Genomic DNA, 15,984 nt, shown 5'->3' with positions numbered 1-15,984 from the left:
TAATAAGTGGAGCTAAAGATGTGGAATGGCAAAAGCAGTTATCTTGTTTTTGTTTCCCTGAGAGGAGAAGAAGGGACTGTAATTCCAGTCATGATGTGTGGTTTATCTTCTTGTGCAGAAAAGCTTGGATCAGTGGAAGAGAATGTTGAAAAGGGGGATAGAAATGATCAGAGGTCTCATGCATGAGAGGAAAATTTGAATGAGGGCTGTTTTGTTCTGCAGAAGGTTTATAAACAACTTAAAGGGCTGTGCAAGGCCTCTGAGGACAAAATATTCTGTTCCCATTGGGTATCAGAGAAGAAACCCTGATCTTTAATTGCAGAAATTTCCTAGAATCATAGAATAGAAACATTGAAATATTCTGAGTTGGAAGGGACCCACAGGGATCATCAAGTCCAACTCCTGGCCCTGCACAGGAGAACCTCAAGCATCTTATCCTGTGCCTGAGTGTTGTTCAAATGCTCACTGGGGGAATGGAGGGGGCAGGTTGCAGGCTTCAGATCTTAGAGAACGTCCATGGCTGTCCTTGTCTGTGGCCACAACCCTTTTAAAACAAATGCATCTTCTGAGCATGTTATGATGTGGAAACCCAGGGCACTGGGAATATTTCTCTGTCTGCTCTGGGGTGCCCTGACCCCCAGGGCAGCACTGACTCTGACCCTCATTCATGGAGAAAGTTTCCTGGACTTCAAGATAGACTGGAACCCACAAAAGTGTGAAATAGATTATAGAGAGCAGTGTAGGTGATCACTTGGTGAGAAATTTAGGTTTTGGGAGTTTTAGTGTGTTGTGGATGGAAGCAAGATGGAGGGCACAGGATGTCATCCTGGGTTTCTTCTTCATGCTTCTTCTTCCTCCTTCTTCTTCATGGGTTTGGGTGGCATTTTGTAATTGGGCAGAAAAGTCTGCATTGTGGGCTCTTTGGGATCAGTTATTGGGTTAAAAGGGAAAATAATCCAGGTGCCAGTTCTTAATTGGATAGTTTAGTCTTAAAAGACCTTGTAATAAGAGATTGTTGGCCATTTTGTGCTTTGTTAATGAAAAGGTACCAAACTCAGAGTAGTGAGACTGTTTTACTGATAAGAAATAATAAACACCTGAGTCCAAACATGAATTACTGTCTCAAGTGCCTTCAATCCAGACCCAGAGAAACCAATGCCTGGTACCACCACACTACAGTTCTTAAAAGATATTTAAGTCATAGAGTTGTAGGAAAATTTCATGATTTCTGAGCTTCCTAATAGTCTGTGATGCTTCTGTTAGCTTAAGTTTTTCTTCTGTGGAACAGATAAATGTAATTCGGACAGAAAGCTGGCTTCTGTATCAATTTTTACCTAGGGGTAAAAAGTTAAAAAGATCAGTGGCAAAAGAATGGTAGCATCAGGGAGAAAAATGAGAGTATTTGTTGGCAGTGAAAGGAGATTTCTGTGAGTGTGGGGCTGGCTGATGATGGAGACTGGACTGTGGCTCAGATGTGGCTGTTAAGCCAGGCTTAACCTGCCCTGGGTGCTCACTGGCTGATGCTGTGTGTGCCATCAGCTGCCCATAGCCTGTACAGATTGCACATGGCTCACTTTGGTAGAGCTGTTTTAGCATCACCTCTGCAGGCTCAGCTGTGAACTCCAGAGAGTCCTCATCACCTACCTCTTTAAACCTCTTCATTCTTTGAATTGCATGGCCATAAAGAGATTTTTTTCAAAGTATCAAATTCAGAAAGAGAACTGCAGGAAAAAGGAATTCAAGATGCTCATAGTCAGCAGCATCTTCAGTTTTAAGGCAAGAAGCAGCTAAATTGGGGTCAATATGCCACCTTACAAAAAGGCAGGTAAATGCCTGGGTGTGTCTGACTGACAGTGTGTGTGGGATCTCTTGAGAGAGGCTTTCAGAAGGAGAAGTATTCCATCCAGCTGCTTTCACAAGCTTACAGTGATTTTCAAAACACCAAGGGCACACCCAGCACGGGCCACTGGGATAATAACACAGATGCAAGACTTTTATGGCTGCACACCAAATTTAGAAACTCCCTCTAGAAAAACAACTCAAAGTGACTTTTGCTAATCCTTCTGAACACCTGGAATAGGCTCAACAAGCCAGGGAACTAGAAAAGTTACTGTGTGGTTTAGCAGGCCTCTTATATCACTCAGAATTAAAATTTTGAAATAAGTAGCTGAAAGAAACCTTAGACATTCATAGATAGCCGTGTTTGGTGTCACATTATTTTGTGCCAGTGTTGACAGTTCAGATTATAAAACAGAGAGTTGTTGTTCACACAAAGCCCACATGCAGCATACAATAATGTTTTAAATGCTTGGAAATCTGCATAGGAAATAAACTTTTATATTTTGCAGTTTCTGAGGAGTGCCCCCCTTTTTATCCACACTTGAGACTTTCTCAGACTGAAGCTATTTTATAGTAATATCCAACTTTTAGGTACAGATTTGAAGGTCTGATCAAACTCTATTTCCATGTCTAACCAGCATGTATAATCTCAAATGGACAAACTGTCTCATAACATCAGTAGGGTAATTCCTGAAAGGAGCTAATAATAAATTATCTATCTGATGGATCAGAATTTCTCTTTCCATGATCACCAATAGCCAGTGGGGAGTTTTGCTGGGTTGAGGGAATGCAGACCTGCTCCATGGAAGTGCCAAGCAGTTTTGCTTACAGCTGGTGTGGTGGTACAAGCAAGGCTGCAAATAATTTTCTCATCAGGGAACAGACTCAGAAAATGAGAGACAAAATTAGTTAACACACTAAGAGACTATTAAAAAAATATTTCCAAGAGCCATTTGCTATTTGCTTAAAAATGGGTTACATATTTTTTCTTTCTAATACTATTAATTAAAAGTATAGAAAACCTACCAAGTGAAGCATTTATGCACTCTGCATTTCCTTTGCAACTTCCTTAATGTAACACCTCTACCTTCTTAATTTATTTTGGGATCTGGCATTCAGTATGAGGTCTTTGTAAAGGGCCGTATTCTGGTACATTGACTTGGGCTGACTTGCAGTTGACAACAAATTTTCCATGGAAGCAAATAGAACTGCATGACCAGGAAAACACAAAGGGTGTCAGCACCTTGAAATCTCTGATAGACCTCTTGTGTTTAGTAAGGTGGTCCTAAAATAATTTTCCTTCCTAAATCAAGGCTTTGCAGGAGCTTAGCTGAGCAACGCAGGCTGAAAGGAACTTTCAGGGCACTTTTGCTTGGAGTTGCAGCCAGCCCAGGGAGGTCATTTAAAGCTGGGTGTCCAGCCCTAGCACAAGCCTGTCCTGGGAGCAGAACCTGTACCCAACCTGTGCCAACCTGAGCAAGCTGCACCAGTGGAAAGGGAGGCCCTGGCAGAGCAGCTGTGGCTGCCCCATCCCTGGCAGTGCCCAAGGCCAGGCTGGATGGGGCTGGGAGCATCCTGGGATAGTGGAAGGTGTCCTTGCTCATGGCAGGAGGTGAGACTGGATGAGCTTTGAGGTCCCTTCCAACCCAAACTCTTCCATGATTCTGAGGAGCAGAGTCTGTTTCTTTGTGAGGTGATGTGGAAGGTGCATCCTCCCTCCTGTCCTTGGTGCTGGAGATGCAGAGTAGCTGTAATTCAGTGCATGTCTCTGACAGAGGCACCTCTGCAGCACCACCCAGCCTCATGCAGGCTCACCACTCATGTCTGCTGGGATATTGCAGTTCTCCTGTGAAGGAATAAACTCTGACATAAAATATATATATATATAAAAAAAAAGAAATTTAAAACCCCACAGTCTTCCTCATTCTTACCTGTTCATGCTAAACCTGGAGAGGTCCATGGTTTCTGTCTGTGGGACTTTGCGTTTCTTTTCCAGTTTTTCCCACATCGTGAGAACAACACAAATGTGTTCACTGTGAATGGGTGTCCCCCAGCCACTGTAGTTTGAGGGAAAGGTGAAGGTGGTTAAGTGAGGAGGAAAAACACAAGGGCTCAAGGCTGCACAACCAAACTGGGACTATTGTCAAGGCAGCAGGGCACTTCACATAGAAATTTTCATTTTTCTATGGTACTGAACTGTTTCTGCATAGACACAGAAAATCTGTGAGTTATCCCTTCCAGCCACTTTGGTATCTCAAAGTTGCATTCCATGCCAGGAGAACTGCGATATCCCACCTTGGTTATTCTGCAGTGGTGTCGCTGCCCAGCAAACAGCTCTGTGCCTGCCTGCCAGATATTGTTGTGGGTCTTTCTAGTACTGAAGAGAGCCAGAAATGGGGTGGAAGGCAAATTATAGTGCTAGACATCAATACCAGCTGTAAGTGCTTAAAGGGACATCTTGGCACTGAGGAATGGATTTTGTTGTTACTGAGGGTGGAAGCTGCTTGGTACTCTGCAAGGTGAGGCATGTGCATTTTTGCAGAGCTGGACTGATAGGTCCTGCTAACACTCCTTATAGAGAAAAAAAGAAAAAAACTGTTTGAAACAAAGTGTTTCAGTTTGATTTCTAAATCTGATAAAGCTCTGTTTGTTAAGGGAATCAAATAATTTTATATCAACATCATTCTTCATTAAGCTTATTCAGATAAGTTCAATTGCACCATGTATGTCACCACCTTCATCACTGACAAGACCAAAGCAGGAATATTCCAGCCTTCCATGAATTGCCCAGGAGAATGCTAGAATTGCTACCTTCCTGCAGCTTTCAGACACTGGCCTATCAGTTTTCTTTGGTTTAGCAAACCAATCAGTTATTGAAACACAAATTCCTTTGGAATTATTTGCCACACTTCAGATATTTTAACACCCAATTGTATTTTTATAAATTTTTATATCCACAGGATGTGTTTTCCACCATATAACAAGATGCCCCCAGAGTAAAGTGATTTGAGACAAGAAAGAAAACCCTCATTATACAGTAGTTTGCCATAAAAATTCTGGAGGACAGTGAATGTCAAATGGAAATGTAAATTTGCTAGTTGAGCTTTTACAATAGGACACATGAGGCCTATGAGGCATTTCTGTTCTCCATGAGTCTTTTGTTGGTGTAAAAAAGTTGAATACAGGTAACCTACAGATGTAACACTCTTCAAGATACCCTGCTGTTACGTATCAAGTGTTGCCTCACTGAAAAATTATTAAAAATTATTGCAGTGGACCAGTCATACAGCAAACAAGATATGTGTCAAAATCAGCTTTCTCTTGCTGAGTGAACAGCAGGAATGTTCAGGAGGCTGGTGCTGGTTGCTGGTGCTGATCTGTGAATGGCATCCCAGGCAGTGTCTCCCCTCCTTCTGCTGAAGCCCAATGGTTCACAGCAGCCATCCCAGCTGGGAGGGTGTGATCCAAGGCTTTGCTGGTGTTCCCTGATCACTGTGGCAGAGGGATGGGGGGCATGCCCCACTCCTCTCTCAAGCAGGCATTCACCCCCAAGGCAGGCTCAGCCCTTGTGTCAGTCATCCCTCAACTCACCCATTCCTCCTGGCCATGCCAGCACGCACACTGCGTGGGATATCAGGCACTTTTTTGGGTGAGATCCTCAGAGAAATCTCTGCCTTTCATTTGGTGGGAGTGAACAGGTCTGTGTGCAGCCCCCTGACGGGGTCTCTGATTTCGAGATGACCCCAAGGTGTTAGAAAGTCTCTTTTTCCAAGTCCCAAGATTGAAGAAGATGGGATTCCCTGGCTCTCATTCTCAAGGTTGTTTATTTGCTCTTATTTAATACATTGTCTTTGTGGCCTGCTGAGATCTGTCCAGCACGTTGGTTCATGGCACACTGAATGCCTTTGGGGTCATGTTATCTTTTTATACTAAAAACTACGTGTACATTACTTGCAATAATTTTCCAATACCTATCGCTTATGTTAGACAGTCTCTCTCTACTCTAAACCAATCCAGAACAGTCACCATCATAGCTGAGGATGGAGGACAAGAAGAAGGAGAAGGACAGGACATGCCCAGATTCCTCCATCTTGCCTCCTGAACCCTCATTCTAAAACCCCCAAAATTCTACATTTTCACCTGGTGATAAGTTGACCATCGTTCTACTCAAACTCTCGTGGCTTGTAAATCTTCACACAAAGTTGGTAATTGTTTCCATGGGCTAAAATCGAAGGCACAGGTGTTTTTGACTCTGTGCCAGGGTCTCTCATCCTCCAGGGCAGCCAGAGGGATGTCCTGGGCTCTGACAGCCCCCAGTCTGGAGCCCAGCAGAGGGAAGGGCACACAGGGCTGAGCCACGCAGCCTTGCTGCGTTTCCTCTTCAATCCCACATGTGCCCAACAGCGATTTCCCAAAGCCAGGGTGGAAAGCAAAACTGAAAGCCTAAACAAATGCATATGGCATTCAGAGCCCAGGACACTCCTGCCAATTTCTGCAACTGATACGCACTCAAAATATTTACTTAGGAATTCTTAATTAAGTCAACCATTTGGTAGTGGTGTTCGGTTTCAGATGTGTCGCAATGTCACCACAAAATACCTCGGTGGCTCCTGCTAACAAAGAATCCTCTGTGTGGATTTTTTTTTTTTTTTTGGTCAGAGGTGGTGGGGTAAGTTTTCTGTACAGTGTGCCCAAAAGCTGCACAACTCCTCTGCTGTTAATGGGGTTCGTGTGGCTAAATGCCTTTATTCCTTGCTGAAAACAAACCCCCTGCCCAAGAGCAGTTTCAGGTGAATGTCAGAAAGCAGAGCTGGGGTGGGATCACAGTGACCCTACAATTGTCTATCCAAGGTCTTGCAGCAGCGCTGGTTTGGTGGGAAGTGTGTGCTGGGCTGTTGAGCAGTCAGGAATGCAAGTGAGGGATGGTGCTGGAGGAGAAGTTCTTGACACCAGTCCTGAGCTCAAATAAAATGTAATTTGCCCAGGGAGCACAGACTGGCAGAGAATTTTTAAGGCAACTTTTTAGTTTTTTTAACCAAAAGGTTAAAATCGACTTGATTGTTTCACCTATATGCAATGTGTTGTTGGTTTAATCTCTTATTTTACATCTTTTGTCGTGTATTTGTCAGAATAGCATATTAAGCTCCTAGGAGAAATCTCAGTACTCACCTGTGCCTGTGCAGGAGCTTGGGGACAACTCCTAAGATTGGTCAGTTACTGCTCTTCATCTATAAGTAGACAGTTCTCTTTCATAATTTTATCAAAATTCAGATTCTTTTAACAATAATAAAATTTAAATTTTTTTTCCTCTCATGTGCTTGTACAGCTGTCCATTATAAGGATTTACTTTATATATTTTCCACTCATGCAAAGACTCTGTAAACTGCAGTTCACATTATGACCTTCTTATAGGTAAAATTAATCAGAAGTTGCAAGGACATGATAATATTTGAAATGAATGATATTACTCATGCTCAAGTTAGGTGAATGCTCGCTTTTGCAAACATAAAATGGAGACTCCAGCAAGCCAACCAGGAATGAGGAGTACATTTCTCTTCCAACAAGCAGTTCTTAAAACTCAAGTGGCCTTAGTGCTTAATTTCTGAAGCATTTCAAAGACGTTTACTTTTATGACTGGCTTAGAATATCTAATAATTTCCATTTCACTTTGTGAAAAGGGGAGCTGGAGTTGCTTAGGTGCTACAGAGGAGATACAACTGTAACAGGAAATACATTTGGAAGGAGAAATTTCTCTTTTTGTGGTAGGATTTATCTGTCTTTGCATAAGTAAGCAAGCATTATTTCAGAAAATAGGCTGAAACTTGTCTCCCACTGCCGTGTTTTTTGGCTTACTGTGACACAGTTGTAGTTATTTTCTCAAATGATAAAAACCCTGATGTTTCAGAATTCTTATGCAGAAACCAAGCCTTCCAAAATCGTGTTCATCAGGTGTAATTTGATGGAAGTTTGAACTGCAAGGTCCTATCCAAGCCCAGATCTGTTTATTTCTGTTTATTTCTGTGTGGGTTTTCTGTTTGTTTGTTTTTGTTGGGTTGTTTGGGTTTTTCCTGTGTTGTTTTTTTTTTTGGGGGGGGGGGGGGGATTGTTGTTGTTGTTTTTTCTAAATTTGGGCATAATTCTGTTTATAGATATTGCTCAATTTCAGTGCTGCTGTTTCTCTTGCATTAATGGAATAGGCATGAAGAAATGTCAAAGCTCTCCATATGCCAGGCCCTGGTGCTGATTCCTTAGGAAATGTGCCATTATTCCACTCACTCTGTTTGTCTGGATAAGCCATGTGGATGGTGTTTAATGGAACAGCCCATGTGGGTGACCCAGCAGAACACTCTGAGCTGTGTGGAGACTGTTGTGGTGCAGGATGGTTGCAATTACTGTAAACTGCATCAGAAATCTTAACAAAATACCACGCTCAGGAGTTTCTGGTGATAAGAATCAAGGCAATTTGTGCCACAGAGAAAGATTAGATGAAAGAGGATGCCAAAATGTGGCATGGAGGATCTGCCTTTTGACAGCTATAAATTGAATAAAAGTAATTTAGCCTTCAACCTGCCAAGGGGCAGGAGCTCATCACAACCCTCCCAAATGTGTGATGGATGCACAAACTGAGGGACGCCACAAGAAATGGAGGAGAGGAAGCTTGAAATGCTGTTGGGTGCATTTCTTTAATAAAAATAAAGCTTTGCAAAACCTCAGTTTCATGATTCAGCATTTCTTTTGGCAGTGTAACAATTTAAAAGTAGGCTAAACAAGTCTGAGGGAGTATGCTGGTAAGTTCAGGCCAGAGAGGGGGAAGTTTCTGGAAGTAATAGAAAAACCAAGACCCCTTCCACCCCCAATAATTGTAGTTTAATTGTTATAATACATTTCACAAGCACACAATAATTATAATTATAATAACATAATACCCTCACAATACCTTCTGAAGCAGGTATGACTGTGCTTATTTTCTGGATGAATAAACTGACCCACTGTATTAAAATATTTTGACCAAAGCCTGCTCCAAAAAACAATAGGAGCCCAAAGAATATATTCTTTAACCTAATTATGAGACAGCAGGGACATGTATGAAGGAAGCAACTTAACTGAAAATTATATGTTTAGATGCTGTGGCCAATTCTTGCTTTCCTTTGTTTTGAAAGTCGTAAGGTTTTTGCTGCTCAACTTGAGAATAGTTAGTGGAAACTGTGGAAACCCAGCAGTTCAAAAAATATTGTCAGGGAGTTATGGCACAGTTTTATAAATTTTTTAATTTTTAAAAAAGTATTTCTATAACATACAAATAATTTTTAGGTGTAAGTTTTGCTAGTAAGTTGGTGGCATGGCCTCAGTAACTTGGTGACCATCAGGCAGCTACAAGACCAGAACTGGGTGTCTTGTGCATGTGCCAAGCATCAGATGGAATTTTGAATGCCTTGTGCATGTCTCTTTCTTAGGAGACAACCACAGATTTGCTCAGGGCTAGATTTTCCTGGAAGGGTCAGTGTCTGAAGCAGCAGTGGAAATGGGATTCCAGGTGGGAAGGTCTTGCAGGAAGCCTGGGCAGCTGGTCTGTCCCAGGGAAATGGGCAAAGCCAGGTGGAGGGGATGGGGCAAGAATGGGGCACAGCATTTTAGTATCCTCAAAGAGTCTATGATTCTGAATTTGACACATCATCTGTTAAGGTAAAATGCTTTCCTTTGTATTTTAATGAATATTTTCAGAATGTCCATCCTACTTTGTGTGGAAAGTGGATGAAGTCAGAGAGAGAAAAGCTCCATGACCTTTCAAAGAAAATAGCACTTTTACTTTTCAATATTGAAAAGTGTGTGATTAAAAAAAAAAAAGTACTGATACTTTCCTCTGTGATTTTCATTAGCTTTTGAAGCCATAACATAAAGGTCATAAGCCACTGTAAAGCGAATCTTGTCTTTGTATCAAACATAATACTTTTTTAAGATTATCACATCTCTTGGAAAGTCCCAATTTAAAGACATAATTATTTAAATTTATTATTTTTTTAATTTTTAAGAGGAGAAATACTTTTTGCCAGGAAAAAAACCCCTTAGCTCAAAACCTGCATGAATCCCAGGGACTCTCTTACTCCAGCTGGTGCTCCAGCTTTGTTGCTCAGCATCCAGAGGAACACAAATTAAAGCTGCAGATCTGAGCACTCCTGCTCCAACACTGGGAGTGGTCAGACTGAAACTACTTTTTGTTCTTACTTCTGTTTAATAGGCAGAACAACAAGGCATGCACCTGCTGGGTGATCCCTTATTTCTGTATCCACAACCCCCCTGTGCCGTCATAAACAAAAACCCACCAGTGGTGAATTTCTCATGGACTGTTAACTTTGGAAAAAGTGTAAAAATACCTACTAAAGGCAGAGTGGATCATCATGGAATATCCATTCCACAGGAATAGCAGTATTTCACCCTCCTTGCTCTGGCTTTACTGTATCCTATTGAAATGATAAAATTAAACACTGATTTCATTGAAATGCAGCATTTATGTAACTTTGCAGTTACCTTGTGATAAGTTGACAAATTCTTTTATAATTATCCTTTAATTTTAGTCAGCATTTCCCCAAGGGAGCATTTCCAGTGGGAAATTTTTAACACTAAGATGAAAGGCCTGGGCTGGTGTTCAAGGTGGGAAGCAGGATCATGGGCAGTCTGTCTGTCTGTCCAGAGCCAGCTGAAGCATCTCCATGGGCCTGGAGGGTACTCAGTGACCAGAGGCATCACTGAACATCTACCCATCTTGTCCTATTTTTTTCAAAATATTACCATTTAAAATGTAGGCTGTAAATATGTTGAAAAATGAGCCTGTGAAGATGTTGAAAAGTGAGCTGGAAAATTAAAAATAAATGTTCTCAAGTGAAAACATATGGCAGGTGCAAGTTATATGCAAACTTCCTAATGAATTCTGAAAATATACATTAAGAATGAGAGGTGCAAATGTTTCTAGACTGGATGGCACATATTAAGGACAACTCCTATGTGCTCCATGATGTTTGCCAGATCTAAAAGCACAGTTATGCTGGAGAACTTCATTAATCACTCAATAACCTGAGCGTAATAATGGGCAAGAGAGTTGGTAGTGTCAAGTAATTTTCTAAATTGTGCTTAACTTTTTCAAATGAGGGGTGAATGAACTGGCTGCAGTAACTAAAACACTAATTCTGAAACTGAATTCAAAGTAATTTCAGAGATTTGTGGATGATCGCTTATCACTATATTTCGATTTTAAATAAGTCTTTCTTTCCACATCTCACAAGCTGATGTCTGGAAACAAAAGTGCCAAAATTAAATTTCTTTGTTTCTTCTGGCACAAACCAGATCAGGAATTACTGCAAGATTTCCAGGCTGCTATACCAGACCAGAGACACTGTGCCAAGTTGGCATAATTACAGGAACTGAACCTCCGACCCTTCCCCTTTTGCACAGCGCCCTGCCAGCCACACAGCAGCTCCTGCTCACCTCAGTTTGGTTATAACGTGTCTTTCTGCTTTTCTCTTCAGAGCTTTGTCATCCGTGGTGGCTTTAGGAGCTAACATAATCTGCAACAAAATCCCAGGCCTGGCCCCTCGGCAGCGCGCCATCTGCCAGAGCCGCCCTGACGCCATCATTGTGATCGGCGAAGGGGCACAGATGGGAATCAATGAGTGCCAGTACCAGTTCCGCTACGGGAGGTGGAACTGCTCTGCTCTGGGAGAGAAAACGGTCTTTGGACAAGAGCTTCGAGTAGGTAAGGGTGTCTCTGTCCCTGCAGTGCTGTGGGGATCTGTTTGGGATGGTTTTCTCTTACCTTTCCTGCAAACGTTCATAACTTGGAGTTCAACAGGACAATTGTGTGTTTCCACTCAGTGAAAAGTCACTGGCAAGAGACATGGAGTCTCCAGTGGTCTGTAGATGGAGTCACTCATATCTGTGCAAATTCAGGCCCAGCAATGGCCTCAGTGCCTGCACAGCCATCCGAGGTCACAGCCCATGAAAAGAGTATTTCCAACTGTTGTCCTGTTACACGTTGTTGTGATACCTGTGGTGAATATTATGGCCAATCAAAAATTCACAAAAAGCAGCTAAGAAAAATCCCTCTGGATGAATAATTTCAAACCAAAGACTGGGAAAGGGTGGGGGACAACATAAACAACAGTGATTCTTGCTCTCTTTGTACTGGAAACAGGTAAAATTGTCAGTCCCCTCTTGATCCCATGCTTCAGCTGCAGGCCTGAAAAAACATGGGAATTGGGTATGAAAGATATCTAAGTCATGGAGGAGCAGTTGGCATCTTATCATACATGCTGAGGGGGTGTCAGCCAGTAAATTATTCTTTGTTCAGACTTCCCAGAAGTTTAAGTAATGGGAGAGTCCCAAATAGTTGATGGAAGAACTGTGCATACAATACTGGCCTTCCAATACGTGGCAATGATACATTTTAGTGTTGCTATCATACCGCAAAGAAAATACTGCAAGTGATTTGAGGCAGGAAACATATTCAAAGAAAATAATACATGGCCTTGGCCTGACAAGCTGCTAGCTGGCAGAAGTTAGATCAATACCTTTTCATTTACCCTATGTCTGGTATTATTTCACAGGGGAGATTATGTAAATTTTTTTCCAGCACTGAAGTCACTATTTTCCTCATCACCCAGCTGGGTATCCTTAACTTATTCCTGACCTTTCCTCTCTCCCCCAAGGGCTGTCTACTCTCCTGTCTGCTGTTCTGGGTTGGGATAACATATTGTGCTGTGTGGCTCTCTCAAGGGCACTCAAAGTGATACCATCCAGCTTCTCAGTGGGGTTGTAGCCTATACTTCTTGTATCCCATTTTTCTTTGGGTGATACCTCTTACATTCAATGGTTTGGGTGAGTCTTGTGCTTCCAGTACAGCTGAGTGTGGTCAGACATAAGATCTCATTAATACTGTATGAAAAAAGGCATAGCATTTAATTTCATCTGTGCAAGGAGGTGTTGACTCACATGGTGATGCTTTGGTTGTTAGTGGTGGTCAAAGTGTCAGGGTTTTTTCTGACGCCCTTGTGAAATGAATGCCAAAAACTGAAGTAAGTTTGGGTCAACAAAGGAATGGAATATTTTTTGAAAGAATATCCAAATCTGAGAGTCTGGCTGAGGTCTGGTAGTGTTAAGGACACAGTGGTTCATCTGCAAAGTGTTGTAAGGGAATAAATCCACTGGCATTGGGCATTGACTTAAATTTGCAGAGGGTCTGTCATATTCTGTGAGCTTTGTATTACATTCTCAAGGCATCATATTCAGGGATTAACCTAACTTTTGACTTCTACCTTCAAATTTAAATGAGCCAGAAAGAAAAATCTAGTGACTTGTCTTGACTGTTAGAAGCATGGTCTGGTCCTCCTTGGCTGGTATTATGTTTGTTTAATTTTGGTTGGTAACCAGAATTACCTTGCTGTCAGAAAATGTGCATCTGCCAAGCATTCTGTGCTTCTTCCTGCTCTGTTTTCATCTGCCAAAGCTTGCAGGCATGCCCTGACCTTAGATAAGTGAGTTGTCTTACCTTCTGTGAGATCCCTTATGGCCTGAGAAGGGCCACTCTGGAGGGTTGTACAAGGATGGGTGTCATCTCAAAGCTTTCCAGTGAAAAGGCTTCCACCACTTCTGCTCTCCTCTTCAAGCTGAGGATCTTGTGCTGCCTCACCATCTTCATCACTGTGTTTGTGGGTAGCAACCCTCTTCACCAGAGACTCCTTTCATCCTCCAAAACTTTGCAAATGAGGGCACTTCAAATGCCTAAAGAGGACAAGCTGTAGTTGTGCTTTCAGTCTCAATGTTTCTATGCAATGTAAGAGCTAAAAGAAACAGAAATTATTTGTCATTAGGATGGACCAGCTATCAGGCTGGTCAGACTATACAAAGTTGGAAAAAACGAGGGTTTTCTTGAGCCACTGTTCAAGCCATATTTGCCAAAATATTTACCAGATTCTTGCCCTGTTCACTGAACCTGGGTGGTTCCTTGCAAGTCTGAAATGACTGAAGTGGAATTTGGTGGGTTCTTTTATGGGTTAACCCAAATGCAGATGAAACTTGGCTGTTGCAGCTGAGTTCTGCTCTGACATTTGTTGGGTGTGAAACCACACAGACTCTAAGAGTTGCAGAAGGTTTACATGACCCCTTCCAGCCGAGCCAGATGAGTTCCATGCAGGTCTGTAAAGGATCCTATAATCCACAAGTCTTTATTTCTTTTATTACTGGGGTAGCACCCAGAGATTATGAGGTCAGTACCTAGGAAAAGGATAGGGTTTAGGAAGCAGTGTTATTACACTAGCAAGGGGGAAAAAGGTAAAAAATGGACAAAGAATTAAAAAACCCAACTACTTAAAAGTACAAATATTCACATGTGTAACAAAACATGTGTCTGACACAGAAACACTAAACCAGCCATTTGGTTCTTCCTGAACACACTGGAGAAAGGACTAAAACTAAAAAAGACAGGCAAGTTTTTCACTTCACCCCGAAGGAAAGCTTTGTCCCAGAACCCCCTGGGGGAGATGAACACTGAAGGTGAGTTATTCAGGTCTCAGGTCGGGAGGGAAAGTAATCAGTGATAACATATTAATCATTCTCTTGCTGCATGGGAAGGAGAGGGCCTGCTCTTTAGCTACTGACCAAGCCTCTACCACCACACTGACAAGCACAGAGTTATGGTTATTCTAACTTGTATTTTGATGCAACACTCCCCCTTCAAAAATCAAAGCAAACACTCAGACTCATTTAACATGAGGTTTCTCCAACAGATGTACATCTCTTTCTACCATCACTTCTTGGGTGCCTTTATGTTCTAACCATGCATGTCTTCCACCCACCACCAAGCCAGAAGACCTGACACGGGGACACATGTCCCCCCTGGTGATTTCCAGGGATCCTGCAATGCCAGGAGAAGTCCTCAGTTTATTAGCTAAGCTCTAAGATGGATCAGTGAGGAGTTATTTATTCACAGAGGTACTTCAGTGAATGAGGGCTGCACCACCAATACAGTACATGGAATCTATATTAAAAAAAAATTAAATAGTCCAGGGGATGGAACAACAGTTGTAGAAACCATGGGGCATTCATGTTGATGTGAAAGATTTATAGCAGCCAGACATAAAAGTGACAGAGAAATTTAAATTACTAGCATGAACAAAGGCTGTAGCATGGGATGAATTTGCCAAGCATTGTGTATGCATAGCTTATTTTGATATATTTATAGCTGGGAACTCTTCCATAGTCATGCCATCCCCAAAGAAAGTCAGTCCTGCTCTTACTTTATTCATGCTGTCCTTGTACATTTTTGTATTTGTCACCTTCTTATGCTGACAGTGGATTATTGTGGATAATCATTTGTGCATTGACCCTTTCCACTGGAATCCTTTAAACTGAAGTGCTTGTGAACAGGCAGCTCTTACCAGTGCTAAATCCAGGGCAAAACTGAGCTGTTCTGGTGTTTTGGAAAATATATCTGTCAAGATATCTAAAGTGATCTGTACCCGTCTCCTTTCTCAAACTCATGATGTGGAAAACGAGCATGATTTAGCAATATTTGGTTGTGTCACTGGTGCAGTGGTTTGGAAAATCATTATATTGGACACCTGACAGGGAAATATTAACAAGTAGACCAAACCTAAGGGAGTTCTGAAGTTGATTTTGTTGTTTGTTTTTTGTTGTTGTTGTTAGGATTTTTTTTTTAATTATATGTCTTACCCTTTGTTTTGATCTGTAGTTTTCTGGTGTGTTGAAAGGAGGCATCTGAAGGGAAGCTACAGCTCTGCTTGCCAGGGGAAGTTTAGGAGAAGAACATCTTGAGTAGTTTCCTGTCTCTTCCCATTCATTTAACTTTTGATCCACTCTCCAGGCAGAAAGGGGGAGGGATGGGAGAAAGAAAAACCCCACAGTTTAAGCAACCAACAAAATCTGTGCATGGATTTTATTAACTCCCAGGTGAAGGAGACTTTTGGCAAACACAATCAGAACATAAAGTTCAAATTCACAGCTCTCTACAAGCATGCTCTTGTACATATGCACACATAAACCGGGAAAAGGATGGATAATTCCAAACGGAACACTCGGAAAGGCAGGGGGACAACTTCTGAGGGAGAGATACTCATAAACAACAGAGATTCCTGC

General features: G+C 41.9%; 1 protein-coding gene across 2 annotated transcripts in view; it reads left to right on the top strand.

The window, feature by feature from the left end:
* Positions 1-15,984, top strand: part of WNT7B (Wnt family member 7B) — a 93,545-nt gene that overhangs the window by 39,680 nt on the left and 37,881 nt on the right. For both annotated transcript variants that reach the window (XM_063153944.1, XM_063153943.1), the window contains exon 2: positions 11,361-11,587. In XM_063153944.1, coding sequence (XP_063010014.1) covers positions 11,361-11,587 — 227 coding nt within the window. The remainder of the gene's footprint in view (positions 1-11,360; positions 11,588-15,984) is intronic.

The sequence above is a fragment of the Melospiza melodia genome, chromosome 4, assembly GCF_035770615.1.
Source record: "Melospiza melodia melodia isolate bMelMel2 chromosome 4, bMelMel2.pri, whole genome shotgun sequence".
NCBI classification, from domain to species: domain Eukaryota; kingdom Metazoa; phylum Chordata; class Aves; order Passeriformes; family Passerellidae; genus Melospiza; species Melospiza melodia.
This window is presented reverse-complemented; position numbering and strand designations above follow the sequence as displayed.